Below are 16880 nucleotides of genomic sequence, written 5' to 3' on the forward strand. Positions count from 1 at the left end.
TGTTTTGTCGTTTGTGTGGAAGGGGGGGACACATATGGATTAAAGGGGGATTTGAAGGCAAAGACAGCTTCATGAAATGTATCGGATGCCTCGATCAGCGCGATTAATAGGCGTTTTAAAGGGTCGGGCTTGGGCAGCGTTTGTGGTTAAGGGGCCGGTGAGGTGAGCCCCCGCTGGCTGCTGATTATGCTGCTTTGATGACCTTGGAAGCGCAGCTCTTGGAGGAGAAAGCACGGATTATCTGGTGGGGTGTGTGCAATGCAGGCTATTGCTATTACCTCGAAAGTCCGACCTTGCACCACTGCCGTCGTGCTGCCGAACCGATCCCGCGTGTCATCCGGCAGTGTCATTTTCAGAGTCTGCGGACTGTCGCATCCGCGACTCCGGCAGGCCTGAGCGTGGGCTCCGGGCTTGCTCTGCCGCGGCCAGGCTCCGACAACCGGTCCGGAGGGAGCCTTATCAATGTCACCATGGGTTTTTAGTTCAGCATCACTTTAAACCTTGGATGGATCTGACACTGTGCCATAGCCTATGGTTGCGCCGTGCATGCGCTGCGGGTGACATTATGATCAACTGCTCAGTATAGCCTTGCAATAATCAAGCATATTCTGCTCTATTTACATTTGAGATTGCCCTGGTCACTGTGATGTCGTGTTAATAACATGGCAACTTCCTTGCTCTCTGAATTGCAAAACAGTCGTAATAATAGCCTGTCCGAGTGTATGCTCGTTGATTTTCGCTTTTGCGGGGCGCTGGCTCTGATAAGCAAAGTAAAGGATCATTTTGCATGAAAGGTTCAATATAATCTCTAACTTTGAATAGAGGCTGCCGAGCGGAGCTCTGACTGCTATCCAGACTTCCCGGCTTTGCGTTATTATAGTGCTGCCTTAAGATGCAAGTTCCATGGGTGCATCTTGCCAACCCGCGGCTGTGTCAATGCGGACCTCAGGCAGGGCCCTCTCTGCGCTATAATCAGATCTCTTACTACAAATCATATTATTCCTGTAGGGGCTTATGTATTGCACTCTCATTTGGCCTGTCACTTTTATCTCCTTTTATTAGATTATGCTTGTCTTGTACACTGTGCTGAAATATGATAAGACTGGTCCATGTTTTATTTTAAGGGACGCGTCTAGCCAGTAGGGTACACGAGAGGTCTTTGCGGTGTAGTAAAGTGGCTCAGGTGCGCCACTTTCTGCTGTGTAAAAAAAAAAAAAACGGCGAAGTGCGCCTTTTTTTTTTTTTTTTTTTCCTCTCGCTCTCTTTTTCCCATGGAAGTCATTTTAGCTGAGGGAGAGCTCTGTTGTCGTGTGTGTCGAAGTGCCCGGGTCAAGGTAGAAGTGCATTTTAACCTTGCTGAAGGACGGCTGTATTTACTGACGTATGTAAATGAATATAGGGGAGGTCCTTGGGCAAAAAAAAAAACACACACCGAATCAGTTTCACATTGCAGCTCCGGAGTTCCTGCGTGGAAGGAAAAAACGAGACGTGGCGAAATCTGGTGAATATCTGCAGCCGTGTGCTCCGTGTATAATTTGTGGGATCTGTGAATCATTCTGGTGTAGTCTTTGGGAAGTGTGTGTGTGTGTGTGTGTGTGTGTGTGTGTGTGTGTGTGTGTGTGTGTGTGTGTGTGTGTTTTTCCTCCTCTTTTTCGGCTAAATGGGTGATCACGCATTCGCTTTGCAGTCGCCTGGTCCCTCTAACATCATATCCTTGTCGGAGTTGTCCCACTTCATCAGATACTACAGCAGCCCAGCGAGCCCGCTGTATGATCTCCTCAGTTCCAACAATAATAATAACTCCTCGTCTCTGTTTCCCCCCCGTTTCAGCTCAGCAAACCATGCAGGATGATTTACTGATGGACAAAAACAAAGCCCAGCCTCACCATCAGCAAGATCCGACGCAAGTAGACCCTCCTCCCTCCACACCGACCCCGTCATCGGAGCCCACTTCTTCTTCATCGGAGTCGGAGAGCCCGTCGACCGGGAGCAACCAAGCGGCTTCAGCGCTGAACATCAGCAGCAAGGACAAAGTGCCGATGGAATCGCCGATCCTGCCCGGGTTGAGCTTCCACCACCAGCCGCAGGAGACCGGCGGCCCCCTTTCCTCCCCTTCCTCCTCGTTCGGGAGCACTTGGTCCACGGGCACCACAAACGCCGTGGACGATGGCTTTTTCCAGGGAATACCCTCGGTGAACGGGACGATGCTTTTCCAGAACTTCCCCCACCACGTCAACCCGGTCTTCGGGGGTAGTTTCTCCCCGCAGATCGGCCTGGCTCCCCAGTCCCAGCAGCATCAACAGCAAGCACAGCAGCAGCAGCAGCAGCAACAGCAACAGCAGCAGCAACAGCAGCAGCAGCAGCAACAGCAGCAGCAGCAGCAGCAGCAGCAACCCCAGCAGAGGAGATCCCCTGTCAGCCCCAGTCAAGGCCCCTTCCCCCAGAGAAACGCTTATCAGACCATCATGAATAACAGCAAGGGGTCGTCATCTTCTGGCTCGTCGTCCGCTTGGAATAATCACCAAAACGCCGCTTGGAGCACAGCCTCCAACCCCTGGAGCGGGCTGCAGGCGGGCAGAGACCCGCGCAGAGCGGTGGGCGTCGGGGTGGGGGTCGGAGTCGGCGTCGGGGTGCCGTCGCCCCTGAACCCCATCTCCCCCATGAAAAAGTCCTATACCAGCAATGTTATAGCACCCCCCAAATTCCCAAGACCTGGTCCCCTCGCCCCCAAACCCTGGATGGAGGACAGCGCCTTCAGGACTGACAACAGCAACAACATACTGCCTTTCCAGGTAAATGCATTCCCAGTAAGAGCAGGCCTGGGCCTAGCTCTCAGAGTTGTTTAAATATGCTGACTACCTTGACATGTTGTCAGTTTCGCCCTGGTGGTTGACCTCTATAAAATATAGGAAGATCTTTATTTTATTTTATGTATTCTGTATAAATATTCAAGAAAAACCATCAGTGTCTATGATAAAAATTCAACAAAGTAGGCTAGCCTAGGATAAGGTCACCCTGAACTCATCAGTGCCAGGCATTCATTATGGGTCCGTATATTCTAGTGATTAATAGGCTATTTATGTCATATTCAATTTGCAGTTAATCATTCTACGGCACGAATCAAACTGTCAATAATTTTTCCATAGCCTATATTCTACAGTCTTTTTCACAGTCATTACAGTTTACCATCGGCACGCCAACGCAGGCATACATTTTGAATCGATTTGGGTCATTCAGCATAAAAGACCTCGATTTTAAATGAGCGATATGCCGAAGCTGTGACTTATATGGCTTAGCTGAATTGACAAATGAACATCGGGTTTTGCCGGTAGCTGTCAACATTATGAAATGGCTTGTTTGCTGGCAGATTGTTTCGTGGAGGTCAAAGAAATCGAATGGGACAGTGGGTCCTTGAAGCATTAACCATCGATCATGGCTATTTTTACGCGTTCAAAGACAAAACCACACGTTGTGAGTCCTGGAAAGAGGCGCCGTGCGCGGTTTATTGCACTGAACGGTTAAATTCCCTCTGCCAGCTCACTCTCCGTGGGATTTAAAGGACATATGACGCATTCACGTGCTCCACGTAACCTTCTAAACTCCGACTGACAAAACCTGTATATGCATACTTTATAACCGGTTCGCCCAAATTATGGCGAAGGATTCATTGTTTTCACTAACACATGTCATAAAATACATGACACTGACTTTTAGGGCAGAGTGAGCTGCAGAAAAACTGTGCCGCACGGTACGTAGGCGAAATCATGCATCAGTCATTAAGCTTCTGTGTCTTTGTAGAATACATGGTAACTAAGCCTGAACATTGAGGGTTACATTTCGGCTCATTATTAAATCACACCAACATGTAGTAATAATAGCATCACAACAACAACAATAACAACAACAGCAATAATAATAACAATACCAACAGGAACGAGGATTATGTGTCACTTTACAGGTGCGTTATTACGCGGTGGCCTTGCCGCCCCCTCCGTATCTCGTAGAAAATTATTTATTTATCTGTTGCTATTTTCAACTTCGCCCGTAGTTCATATGCGCTCTTCCTGTAATTACAAAACTTCCGACAATACATGAAGGCAACACCTGTTCTCGCATTTGATTGGATTGTGATGGACAGTGGGCGTTGTTTGAACCCGGGATGGAAACGGAGCCCAGGTCGAGCCCGGTATGTAGAGAGTTTTTCCACGTATTACAGAAATATGAAGCTCATATTAAGCTCTTATTGTGAGTTTCGACAAAAAAATAATAATATATAATAATACAATTGCTGACATAGATTTATATGTGTGTTTCTGTGAGGAAGCTGCACGACCATGAAAGCTACATTTATTCAGGGTCAAAACATGCTAATAGGTCATGAGTGAACATATGTTGTTCTCATGTTAAAAACAAAAACGGACAGCTAACGAGCAAAGTCGCATTGTAGCACCGTGTATCTCTCAATAACAACAATATTTTTGTGTATAGGTTCATATCGCAACATGTGGAGAGCGTTTGAGTAACATAAAAATGTTGTCAAGAGGAAAGGGCCTCTCCTGTTTATTCATTGAATACAGAGTTATGATAGTTTCAGTGGGACAGAGAAAATGTGTACATTGACAATAACTGTGAACTTTCTTATAGGTGTTTTTCCCATCAAATTCCAAATATGTATTAATATATGAAACATATATGAATATAGATAAAATCCACAAGACTGATGTGTCTTCACCAGCACTATAGTGGACAACCGTGTGTGCTTCATATGTATCTCAGCAGGTAGTCTGTCCCTGACTAACATGAACAGTCCCATCACTGTATGGCTTTTTCACATGGCTAGTCATGTGTTTTCCCTATGTTTAGCTATGCTGCCTGACAAACAAGCCAACATGGAAAATAAGCCAGCCGAATACTCCCCCCTTAAGTCACCGGCTTACTTAAGAAGGAGAACTTGTTCACCTGATCAAAGCAAGGACTCGGGGGAATGGAGCACAAGCCAAAATGTTAACCTATTACTGCAGGGACGAGTACATGTGCAGAGGAAACACAGCCAGGCACAGGGTGAAATTCCAATCGGCTTGAAACGTATAGCCTGTTGAGGGGATGATGATTGTGTGTGTCAGTCAGGCCTCCCTAGGCTTTATTACTCAGTTTCCTCTGCCAAGACCCTCTATCTGTGTGTTCTTGACTTGGCCAGCTTACAGCTCCAGTTATCACCAGTCGACAAGGTCAAGGGGCCACATGTCATGCAGTATAGAGTGGTCTGTTTACTGAAGTGTAACTCAGGCAAATAACAGAGATGGAGTACAGCAGTCGTCTGCTTGCGTGCGATCAAGTGTTGTCAGATGAAACAAAAGTGGCAAATACAGTAATTCACTCATATATTTGCCAATTTGAGCTGAAATGATAAGTTGGCAGAAAATTAATCTGCAATAATTCTGATAATACGTTATCTGTTTGAGTCAAGCAAAAGTTGGGTGTGAGTTTTTAAGCAAAATTGCCAACGATTTGTCAGCAAAAGCCTCTTAAATGTAGGTATTTACTGCTTTTCTCTGTTCCATATTCATTTTAATTGAATATGATTGGGTTAATTCGACAAGACAAGCAATTTGAATATGTTACCTCTTTACATGGGAACTTGTGATGGGCATTTTTCACTATCTTCTGATATCTTCTAGATAAACCAATTAATCGATTAATTAAGAAAATGAATAAACTGATAATGAAGATAGTCATTAGTTGCAGCCCTGATGCCAGTAAGGTCCTTTACTTGCAAATTATGTACTATTATGTGCAATATAAGCTTGTCATGTTCTCACTGACAGGGTGGAGGTTTCACTCTACGAAACAAAACAGAAAATGTTGATAATTTGTTGCTCCCATTTCAGTGACTTCTTGCAACAGTGGTGTTTCAAGCATGCACCTCTTCCTCAGACTTGCCATAGCTACACGGTCACCCTATTAAAAAATAAAAGCCATGTTTAAGGAAAATCCAATTAGATACATTTTTTGCCAATTAACATTGATCAATCCAGGAACAATACACTTTAAAGGGCCATGCCAGTGATGTTAGTGTTGCTCTTCCAGGATGTTGAGGGACTTGTAAAAGACAGATTTAAGAAAGAATGGTCAAAAGCAGTGCAGTACAGGCCAGGTTATGCTGACAATTTGTCCCCTTGTATATGTTAATTTTAAAAAAAAATCAGGGTCCTACATTTCCCATAATGCAACTTAACGGCATCCTTCATTTGCCCTTCCCTGCCTGTTAAATACCCTTGTCTTTCAAACCCCATGACCCTGGTTTATAACACAGGACATAGGGACAAAAGTTAGGCCTGCAACTAACGATTATTTTAGAAATCGTATTAATCTGCCTGTTATTTTTTTGGTTAATTGTTATGAAATATGAAATATGGAAAAAACTGTCCAAATATTTTCTGTGCTGAAGGTGATGTCTTCAAATGCCTCGTTTTGTTCAACAAATAGTCAAAAAAAAAAACCCCACTCCTTCCTCACTATTTTTGCTGGAGAAATGACTGAAAATATTTTTGAATCCTCAAGCCTAACTGAAATTAACCTCATTAACCTAATGATGTCATCAGGATTGTTTCCTCAGACTTTAGGAGGCTTCTTTCAGAACCACAGAGCACGTTATACAGTGATTTTCAAAGGCTGAGTAGTAACCTAGCTTTCATGTGTAAATTGAAGTGCTCCTCTAAGATCAGACATATAGCCTATACAAATACTTGTATTAGTACTTCTAATAATCCTCTGTATCTGTAAGCAATTTCAGCTACTGAACAATATCTACTAGACGGAGAAGATATTTCTTCAAAGGGCTCAGGGGTGTCTCAGTGATGCGATACCAGCTCTAAGTCACACTTAGCTGCTTAACTGTTACATCCATAATTGGAGAAGGGTTATCACCAGGATGCAAGGTCCTGGTGCCACATGTCAACTGGCCTGTTTACTGAAGTGAAACTCAAAGGCAACTCACTGAGCGGATCAGCAGGCGGGGTACACACGCCGGTTCCGCAGTGTCATGTGGACAGCTTGTGATATGTGTACTGGTTGTCATTCTGTAGATCCCGGTCAGTATTTTTCAGACACCGTGGAAGAAACGCAGGGTGAAGTGTTGAGTCCCGTTTGCCCCGATATGTGCTCGTACTCGCCTGCTGCTGGCTGCCGCTTAAAGGCCAAGGAATGTGTGGAATGCAACTTAACATGTCAGTGTGAGGCTTAAGACACAAAGTCACATGAGCTTCCCAGCAGTTACCCTGATTTGAAATGACGGTAATGGTAATTATTGTGTGGTCCTCTGTTATCATGATCACTTTGTATCAGACCGAGAAGTTTGAAGTTAGTCGGCAGACTGACAGGTTGAGTCTCACAATCCAATGCTGTGTGATGGTCATGCAAAACAGCAGTAGCTTCAATGGGTTTGAGGGTGTGACCAGTGTGATTTAAATTAGGAAATTTTTGCGGTTAAGCTTGTTGCACTGTTTTTGCTTTATTTTCCAACTAAACCGGCCTCTCGGTTTTGCCAGGTATTTGTCTCATCTTTAACTTTCTGAAAACCCAAACAAATCAAGCAATTTGAAGACGTCGCCTTGGACACCTTGGAATTTTTTACTATATTCTGACATTTTCTAGAAAAATGTATAACCAATTAATACATTTATTTTAAAAAATTGTCAGATTGACCAATTAGAATCACAGATTAACCGACAATGAAAATTAGAATGGCACTCAGAGAGCGCAGACATCCGCCAAGGCCAGTGTCAAACAACATAGACCAGACATGAGAGAAACAAAATTCAAATTCACAATAAATAATCCTGATCGCTCCACCAAGTTCTTTTTGTGTCATCCTGTTGACAAATAAACCAACAAACAGACATTGGTGAAAACATAACCGCCTTGGCAGAGGTAATAATCATTTGTTGCATCTCTAGTCGGAACAGGTTCTCGAATTCTGCAAGGGAATAACTAAGCTAATAATAAATACTGTATATCCCAAGGTTGAATATCTTGTATGACATTTTGTAGATTTAAACGGGCTTTGTGGGAACACAATTTTTTAAGATTCAGTGCAATATGTAATTCAAAATCAGCTGGGATACATGTGTATTTGTCATAACTGTTTAGGCCTGTATCCCTTAGGCTGTTTTGTGTATTTTCTGTGGGCCTTTTCCCATTGATTAATTAATTGATTGATTGACGTGGCAGTGAAAGTGCACTATTATGTTTAACATCAAAAGAATTCACTGCCGCTTGCATATTTATAGTATATATAGGAAAAAAAACAATAAATGATGAAGGTGACGTTCACCTGGTAGCCCTTACTCTTCTTCCGTACTCATATCTTAAATGCTTAGTCTTTTTCTTATCATGATCTCCCTCATATACACGCTCTTATATCTTGTTTATGGTTCATGAGGAAAGATGAGCCCCGGTGAAGTCAGGATAGGTCAGCTTGAAACTGCATTCCACACTCTGAAAACGTATGTGATGTCTGTTTGGGACTTCTGTATATACTATCTCTTTAGGTCATTTGACTACAGTGAGCTCTCCGACCCCCACCCGTCACTGTGTTCATCCACATGTGTCAGAGAGGAGGGGAGGGAGGGGAAACTAAAAGCTCAGCGTTTTAAGTGTTTACCGTTTGTACCAAGTGGGCAGATTTTTATCTATGTGGCGCTGTCGGGTCCAAAGTGGGGGGAATAACACTTTTGAATGCTCAGCCGAATGGGCAACAATAGCTGTGGTGTGCAAACAATGTGGCCCCGGCTCGGGCAGCGGACACAGGACACAGCTGCCAAGGCTGCTGCCTCCAGCTCCGGCTAGGCGCGCTCTCAGCCTTTACCTTTGGCACACGTGTCATTCTAATAAATTAATTCACACACAGCGGGCTCCTTGATATTTCATCAGCAATGAGTGCTTTAGCCTTGAGGAGTTTGATGTAGTATTCACTGTGCAGTCCTGGACTCGAGAGGACCAATCTGGTTAGCGGGATCAGGAAATTAGTTTGGAGAAGTTTTCTGTAAATCACCAGGGTAAAATACTCACCAAATGACAGTGTTACTGCCACAGCACAAACAGAAGTTTAGTGCCCCATCACAGCCACAGCACCCATCTTTAACTTGAGGGCAGTTTCAAAACCAGCTGCATCAGATGGAACTGAGTTCTTGTCAGATGGACTTGACAGACAGGGTCTATAGAGCACTAAGGGGCTTTCGCAACATCTATGCATAATCTTCTACTGCTGAAATTTCACATGCTTCATTACTCTTCAAGACGAGACATAACCAACACAACTTTGGCTTTCTGCACCGTGAGCAGCGGACTGGGGCTAGTAGGACACATAGGGAACCCTACCACACACCCACAAACAAATACATGTATGCACACACAGTGACGCCACCATTTAGCGGTCCGACATAGGCTGTCCGTGAGTGCATGCGCAGCAGATGACCGATTCACTCAGACTTGGCACATGGCAACAAAGTAGACTTCCCTACTTCCCTAGTCTTAGCTAACTTTTTTGGCAAAGGCTGTAGAAATATAACATAAGTCCAGAATTGAGTTAAACAAAGTGACATCCATGGCCAAGTGATTGTTACAAGCCAAGCTAAATGGTTACTAATGAGTCATAACTTGAGAATTAATGACGCAAAAACGTTTGTTTTGCTTGCACAAACGTGCACAAACGATGTGCAAATGAAAGAGTCACTGTTGTGGAGTCATTTGCATGTCAATGAGGGGCTGATGCCTACGCTTAAAAATGTAATGTGTAATTTCTCAAAAACGGTGCGAGCACAACTTTTTATTTTGCCTGCACAGATTTGTACAAACGATGCATAAATGAATCAAAATGGGTTTATTAATATCCTGATCAACTTCAAAGAGGTACAAAATTAGACTAAACTGGTGCAACTTTGTCCTGTACACTTATCTTGTTAGTTAAATAATATTTGAATTTTCAGATGAGTCTAAAAGAGTTTATGTTAGTATGTTATGTTTATGTTTCTTTTTATGCTCTATAAAAATAGTGTCAGCAATTTTCTGTTTCCGCTGAAGCATTTCATTCTTTGACATTTATTACTACAGCTATCTGGGCCCCCAGAGCCCTTCAATTGTCAAAAGCTCCCATTAAATTTATATACACATGACAAGGCTAGAATAACCCTATCTATAATAATTCTTAGGTCGTTCTAAGCTATCCTCCACTGATGCAAGCACAGCAGCTCTGCTGCTGGAAAAAAAATTGTGGAGGAAACACTGATTATTTAATATCGACAAATCTTACAAATATTTTCTTGATTAATCAATACATTTTTTCGTCTATAAAATGCCAGAAAATAGTGGAAAAGTGTCCACCTCAAATTGCCCAAGATGTCATCTTCAGATGGTTTGTAGTGTCCAATCACCGGTTCAAAACACAAATATATTCAGTTTGCTATCATAGAAAACTGCCAGCAAATAATCATGTTTGAGAAGCTGAAACCGCAGAATTTTGTCGTCTTAATCTAAAACATTACTTAAATGTTTAATTGATTATGAAAACGCAGATTACTTTTTTGATTGACTAATCAAACAATTGAGCAGTTATTCCAGCTCTAGTCCGATTCTCTTCAGTTGTATGGTAGTGACTTTCGACAAAATGAATGATACTCCAGACTGAACCTCCAGGGGATCACAAGCAAAGTGAGGAGTACTTCAACAATTACATGAAAGGCCAAGGAGTAACTGTTTTGATCATGGATCTAAATTGCCCTACTGTTACCTTGCCACCTTCACTTGATTGGTTAAGAAATTCTCTCCCAAATTACAGACAGTTGAGGTTCCTGAGGGCAGACATCAGTCAACATCAACTGTATTCACCATCATCCCCGGGGCTGACACATACTGTATTTTTTTCTTTTTTTTACCTGTAACATCTAATCTCACATCCCTAATTTATCTTAGTCTAGATTAGCTAAGAATGCATCCCAGCCTGTCCTGCTGTTGTTACAAAAGTGGGAGCTGTTGGTACATGCAAGTTGTTGTCAGTGATCTGCCCTTCAGCAAGGTAACCGACCAACCAGAATTTCAACAGCAAAGCTAAATGTGCAAGTTCAGGTCTGGAAGTTTTTAGAGATGCATCATCATGTCCTTCATTCAGGGATTATTTATGTTAGGCACAATATTTACACAACCGTGACAGCTGTAATACTAGTGAATGTGTTTTTTTTAATGTACAGGATTTATTGCATATTTATGTATATATATTAATATATTGTTATATTAATTATATTATATATTATACTAATGCTGAGTGTGCCGGATGAGGATAAACTCTGCCCCAAAAAACCTTTAACTGGAAAAATAATGGAAGAAACTTCAAGAAGAGCAACTGAGGAGGGATTGCTTTTCTAAGATAGACATGCAGTAGATGTCGTGTGTATGGATTCCTGATTGCCCATGCTATGTTCTTCTCTGACTCTAATGCTAACCCTCTTCCTGTTTTGCTGTGTTGCAGGACCGGAATCGGCCCTTTGATGCTTTTAGCTTGCACTCTTTGGAGAATTCCTTAATGGATATGATAAGGACTGACCATGACAAAGGTAAACCACACCCTGCCGGTGGCCCACCAATGACTATCGCTGATATTATATGGAGGAATCATTTTGCAGGTTAGGAATATTCATACGTCCATGCTTACAGTATTTGGGTTGTTTTTTTTGCTTCATGGGCTTATATCATCTCTGGGTACATTTGTTTTTCTTTTGCTCTATTTGCCAATCTGTCAACCAATCCAGTATCGATCACCATGTTCTGTTTGAAACTGAAATGAATAATTAACATTATGAGCCTTACCTGCAAAATCTCGCATTATTTCATGTTTGTGTGTCTGTGTGTGTGGTGGAGCAGAAGTGCAGCAGTGTGCACTCATGGTCTTACTTACACAATGCATTTTCTTTTGCCCTTTCTTTTTCTTTGCCTGTTGGCTCTCTGCTGATTGGAATCAATGGGTCAATTGATCAGTGTCACATGACTTGTGCTTTTGTTCACTGAATATATTGTGTGCATAAATGTGGAGTGATTGAGTGTATTTGTGGTTTATATTGTTACTATTATTTTTCCTAAGTGACATGATTACCAAAGAGCAGAATTCAGAAATCATACTTTGGAGTTTTATTTTGTGTGTGATTGTGGGCTTAGACCTATCATGACTGAGTCATAGCCTGAAGATCAAATCAGTGTTTCTAAGCAACTTTGATACAGAGAAGCAGTTTTTCTTAATGGTGAAATGCAGATTCAAACTAAAATAAATTAGCATCCCGCTGTTTTATCTCCTGGGAAGTATAGAGAATTGATCAAATCCTGAAAAAAATCTCTCTTTACATCCTTTTAAGGCCATCCAATGTATGTCAGGCCTTCTAAGCCAGTATTTTTGTAGCAGAGGTCACGTGTCTATTGTAAAAACTCCTGTCTCCCAGATGGGGCCCTGTCAGGTTGGGTGTAGGGTTTTCATGCTCCCCCATCCTCCCATCTTAACAATGGAAAGATTTGTGGGAGGGGTATATAGTGAGCAGAGCATGTCGCTTTCTCATGCATAGTCTGTTTTCCCAATCTTGTGCTGAGTGAGCATTGTTAGAGCAAAACGGTTATGGCCTGACCCAACTTTACTGGAAAGGTGTTGTAATGTTCTGCGGGGCTTCCCTCGTGATTGTTTACCAAAGCACAACAGAGACAGTGGAGATACAAGGAAAGACCGGGAGGGTGGTGAATAAACATGGGTGTGCATTCCTGCATCTCTCTTTGCTTGTTTACCCCTCTGGTCGTCATCTAGACATTGTGGGGGTGCAATAAGCTACTGTATCAACCACAAAGCAGCTCCACCCTGGAAGCATACCTACTCACTGTCTGAGAAGGGCTCTATGCTTCAGCCAGGTCCACCATCTGCTGAATAATCAGCAGCAAGAGGCTGCTGATCCTTTTTTTCAGCTGATGAGGTTATTTAGATCAGAACTTTTCACCTCAAACACTTGAGTATTGAATTGTATTACAAACCTTGCACCTGGGGTTTGCTACCTGTTTGTGCAAATTTTGAAATTGAATGCCCAGTGGGAATAGGGAAAGAGATGAAGTAAAGAAAATGTGCTGACAAACTAAATGTCAATAATTGAAAAAAATGTGACAACAATGTATCTTTAGTTCTCAAATTCTCAAGTTCTCAAATTTGGCAGTAACAGTTGGGTTAGGTCAGGTTGTAAAGGCACAAGCCAGGTTCAGGTTAGCCTAATCAGTACACTGAATTACCATTTATTTGGACTTGATTCAATCATCCTGACATTGTGTTTGTGTTAGGTGATTTCCCGTTGGAAAGGGGGGTGTTTTGTTTTGTTTTGCCCTAACCAATCGGTTGTGAAAAATGTTCCGGCCCCACCGATGTAATTTTCAGTTGAGAATGAGGCTTAGGTAGCGGTTGCTATCAATGTCATCCGTCGCCATTTTTCTGTAGCTATTCTTGAATGAAGCTTGGCAACAAGCTAGCTATGTAGAAAGATGATGCCCCCATTCTTAATCCCCACTACTAAGCTCTGATTGGTCAATTTTTTCTCCAACTGGGAGTTACAACTGTCAGTGAGCAGAACCCTAGACATGTCTGAATTGCCAAACAAATCTAGAGATGTGGGTGCAGATTCACAGGCTTGGAAGCATGTTGGGTTCAGGTGTTGGTCTTAGGCCCATGCACCCTAATGATGCAGCCGAGAGCATCTAGTTCTGCAGTTGTGAAACTGTTTTCCTCCTAGTCGTTGGTAGGCCGAGAAATTGTCATAGACTGACCAGGGCTTTGTTTCTTAAGGCTAAGATGAACTTGTTCCCATTGTAAGTCTATGGGCTAAGATCATCTTGACCTAAATATGTGTTTTGGGAATGGGGCACAGGTAATATGAACAGGAATATATTATTTACTGAGGGTCAGCATGTGCATTGTCAAATGGACAGGTGCTACCTGACGAACCACCTCAATATTTCTCACAAGCAAATTAAGACTATTCAACCAAAAAAAATCCACCATACAGATGATATGATATAAGATAATTGAATTTGAATACTTTACTGACTTCGACTTTAAGCAGTCTTTTTTGTCTTTGGGTTATAACTTAAGAATTCACAGATGTAGCTGATAATTCTCAACTGAACTACTACTCCACTTTTGACCAGATACTGACCTAGACAAGATCATTTTTCTTCCAAGTTGTTTCTGAAGCCAACAACTGTTGCTGTAAGTTTGGCATCCAACCATGAAGATACTACCCACTGGTTGAATATCACCAGTCCAAACTAATTAACCCATTAGACCCAGTTTTGCATCCCTATCCCCAACACCACCAACATCCATCCCATCACAAACATTTATTGCATACTTCTCATTGTGACTGGAATAGTTGTGTTTACTTGAGTGTTTTATGAGTGTGTGTGTGTGTGTGTGTGTGTGTGTGTGTGTGTGTGTGTGTGTGTGTGTGTGTGTGTGTGTGTGTGTGTGTGTGTGTGTGTGTGTGTGTGTGTGTGTGTGTGTGTGTGTTTGCGCACGCGCGTGTGTGTGTGCGCTTGTGTGTGCGTGTGTGTGTACGTGTGTGTGTGTGTTTTAAAGTACTTCTTGTATAATGCGAATGAAGAGACGGTAGGTCTTCTAAAGACTGCATTAGTTGACCCCACCCACACCCCCTGCTCTCACTGTCAAGACAGGGATGAGGGCGTCTACTTTTTTTCTGAGCACTTGTTTGGAGAAGAGTCTGCTTCAAAGGGTGGGTGTCTGTGTTGTCTGTGAGAGAGACAGTCTATTCTTTCTATCCTCTCAAACTTTTTAAAAGCTATTTAATCCTGGGTGAGGGGAACAGGGCCACAGGGAAGTCTGAACAATCGCCATTTCTGCACTCCCTCACACACAATGGATCTGCATGTCGTTCCTGAACTGGGTCAGCTGAGCTCACGTGTGGAGAGCCAGGCACCCCCATACTAACACACACATAAGAGATTCTCCCCTTGACCAGGAAAAACACCACCAGTTTGACAACAGCCAGCCGCTGCTGCCAGCAGTATTGTCACACACATGCAGGATACACACATTCAAATTGTTTCTGAAATGTAAGTCAACTGTGACATTCCATGCAAAGCAATCTCACCTCATACACTGTTTCGGTCTGTCACTCATGACAAAGACGACTCAACAGATACGATACTGTGTCTGCAGGTTGAAGCCACACACACACAGAAACATACACACACACACAATCTCTTGATGTTGTCACTAGCCACTTTAGATACTCATAATTGTTAATAAGTCCCTTAAGTCCTTGTGGAGACTGCATGTGGATCCCTCCCCACCCACAGCGTCTCTCTGAGCACACATACACATTTCCTCAGCTGGTCTGACTCACATGATCTTACTCATGTGTCAGTTACAATTTGCATTGTCTCTCTGTGTTTGAGAGTGCAGCTTTACTGAATGAGCCTTAGGACTGAACTTCATTAACTTTAACAAAGTTAATAAAGTTCAGTCATGAAGTAGAGGTGCTTGTGTTTATTTTCTTTAAGAGCTTCTGTTTCACTTAATTAATTAACTAATATTTCGGCATTTTGGGAATAATGCTTATATGCTTTCTTGCTGAGAATTAGATGAGAAAATGGAGACCACTCTTATGTCTGCACAGCAAATGTTAATCTACTGCCAGTAGCCGATTAAATTTAGCCTAGCATAAAGTTTGGAGAAATGGTTAGTTTGACCTGGTGCAAAAGTTTTTAAAAAAATACACCTTCCAGCACTTCTAAAGCTCACAAATTAACACATTACATCCTGTTTGATTAATCTGTACAAAAAAGGAAATTTAAAAATGAATTTTTTTACAGGAATACTGGACTATTTCTTGGCCAGGTGCTAATGCTAAGATAAGCTAATTGTCTCCAGGCTGTAGTTTCATATTTAGTGTACAGACGTGAGAGTGAAATGTCAAACTATTCTCCATTTTCAAGTCTATAATATATCACAAAATGAGGACATTGCATATTAAGTCTATAACAACCATTAAAAAAACCCCAAAGTGAATCAGTTTGGAAATGCTCACCCTGCAGAGCCTGCATCCTACAAATGTTTGGAAATTTATTTGAAAATTAAAATATTTAATCAGTTTATTAAAATCTGGGGCCAACTATTTGAAAAGTCAACTACCTATTTCAGCACAATGCCCCCACCTGGCTTTTGTTCTGAAAATGCTAACTAGTTAAGCTTTTACAAGGAGTTTTCTATTGATTTTACAGCCTGTGTTGTGTTTGGTTGTCACTTGTCATGTGCTGGTTAACATTCTGCATGAAGTATAATGTTGTCGTAAAAGATAGTAGGGGCCAGCTATAACTGTATTCAGTAGTCGAGGGAGAGCAAACACTGGTGCTGTTTGACTTTGTGTGTTTGTTGACAAGAGCATTGGTCAGTGGATAAGAGTTGACACACGAGGGTTTTTATCAGGAGGAAAACAAGAATTGCACGAGCAGTACAGGTCAGATGAGTAACAGTTTGATTAGGCAAGGTGCTTGAATAATACGAAGGGTTGGGTATATAACTTTTCTTGAAACTTTTGCAAAGACACAGCCCATACATAAGGTAAAGTTGTAAAGTTGTTAAATGTCTCCAGGAAAGTTTGATCTAAGGATAAAGGTCAAAAGATAAAGTTTTTAGTTTAAGACACAGAAAGAAAAAAGAAATACTACTCCATCTCTACTTGGTCCTTTAAATATCACATTTTTTTAGAAGTGGAAGTCTATGTGAACCTTTTTCCTTGTTTAGGTTCAGAGAGTGGTCATACCAGTTTAACTTGAGGTTAAAGGTCAGTATT

The 16880-nt window shown here is 42.1% G+C and overlaps 1 protein-coding gene across 7 annotated transcripts in view; it reads left to right on the forward strand.

Moving 5' to 3' along the window:
* cpeb3 (cytoplasmic polyadenylation element binding protein 3) overlaps nt 1–16880 on the forward strand; it is a 40064-nt gene that overhangs the window by 760 nt on the left and 22424 nt on the right. For 3 of the 7 annotated variants that reach the window (XM_040140002.1, XM_040140004.1, XM_040140005.1), the window contains exons 2-3: nt 1831–2792; nt 11522–11675. In XM_040140002.1, coding sequence (XP_039995936.1) covers nt 1831–2792; nt 11522–11675 — 1116 coding nt within the window. Of the gene's footprint in view, nt 1–1279; nt 1502–1830; nt 2793–4162; nt 4187–11521; nt 11676–16880 lie in introns of those variants that run through there. The other 4 variants (XM_040140006.1, XM_040140001.1, XM_040140007.1 and 1 more) reach the window with 4 other exon arrangements.

Source organism: Xiphias gladius, chromosome 11 (assembly GCF_016859285.1).
Source record: "Xiphias gladius isolate SHS-SW01 ecotype Sanya breed wild chromosome 11, ASM1685928v1, whole genome shotgun sequence".
Lineage (NCBI taxonomy): Eukaryota > Metazoa > Chordata > Actinopteri > Istiophoriformes > Xiphiidae > Xiphias > Xiphias gladius.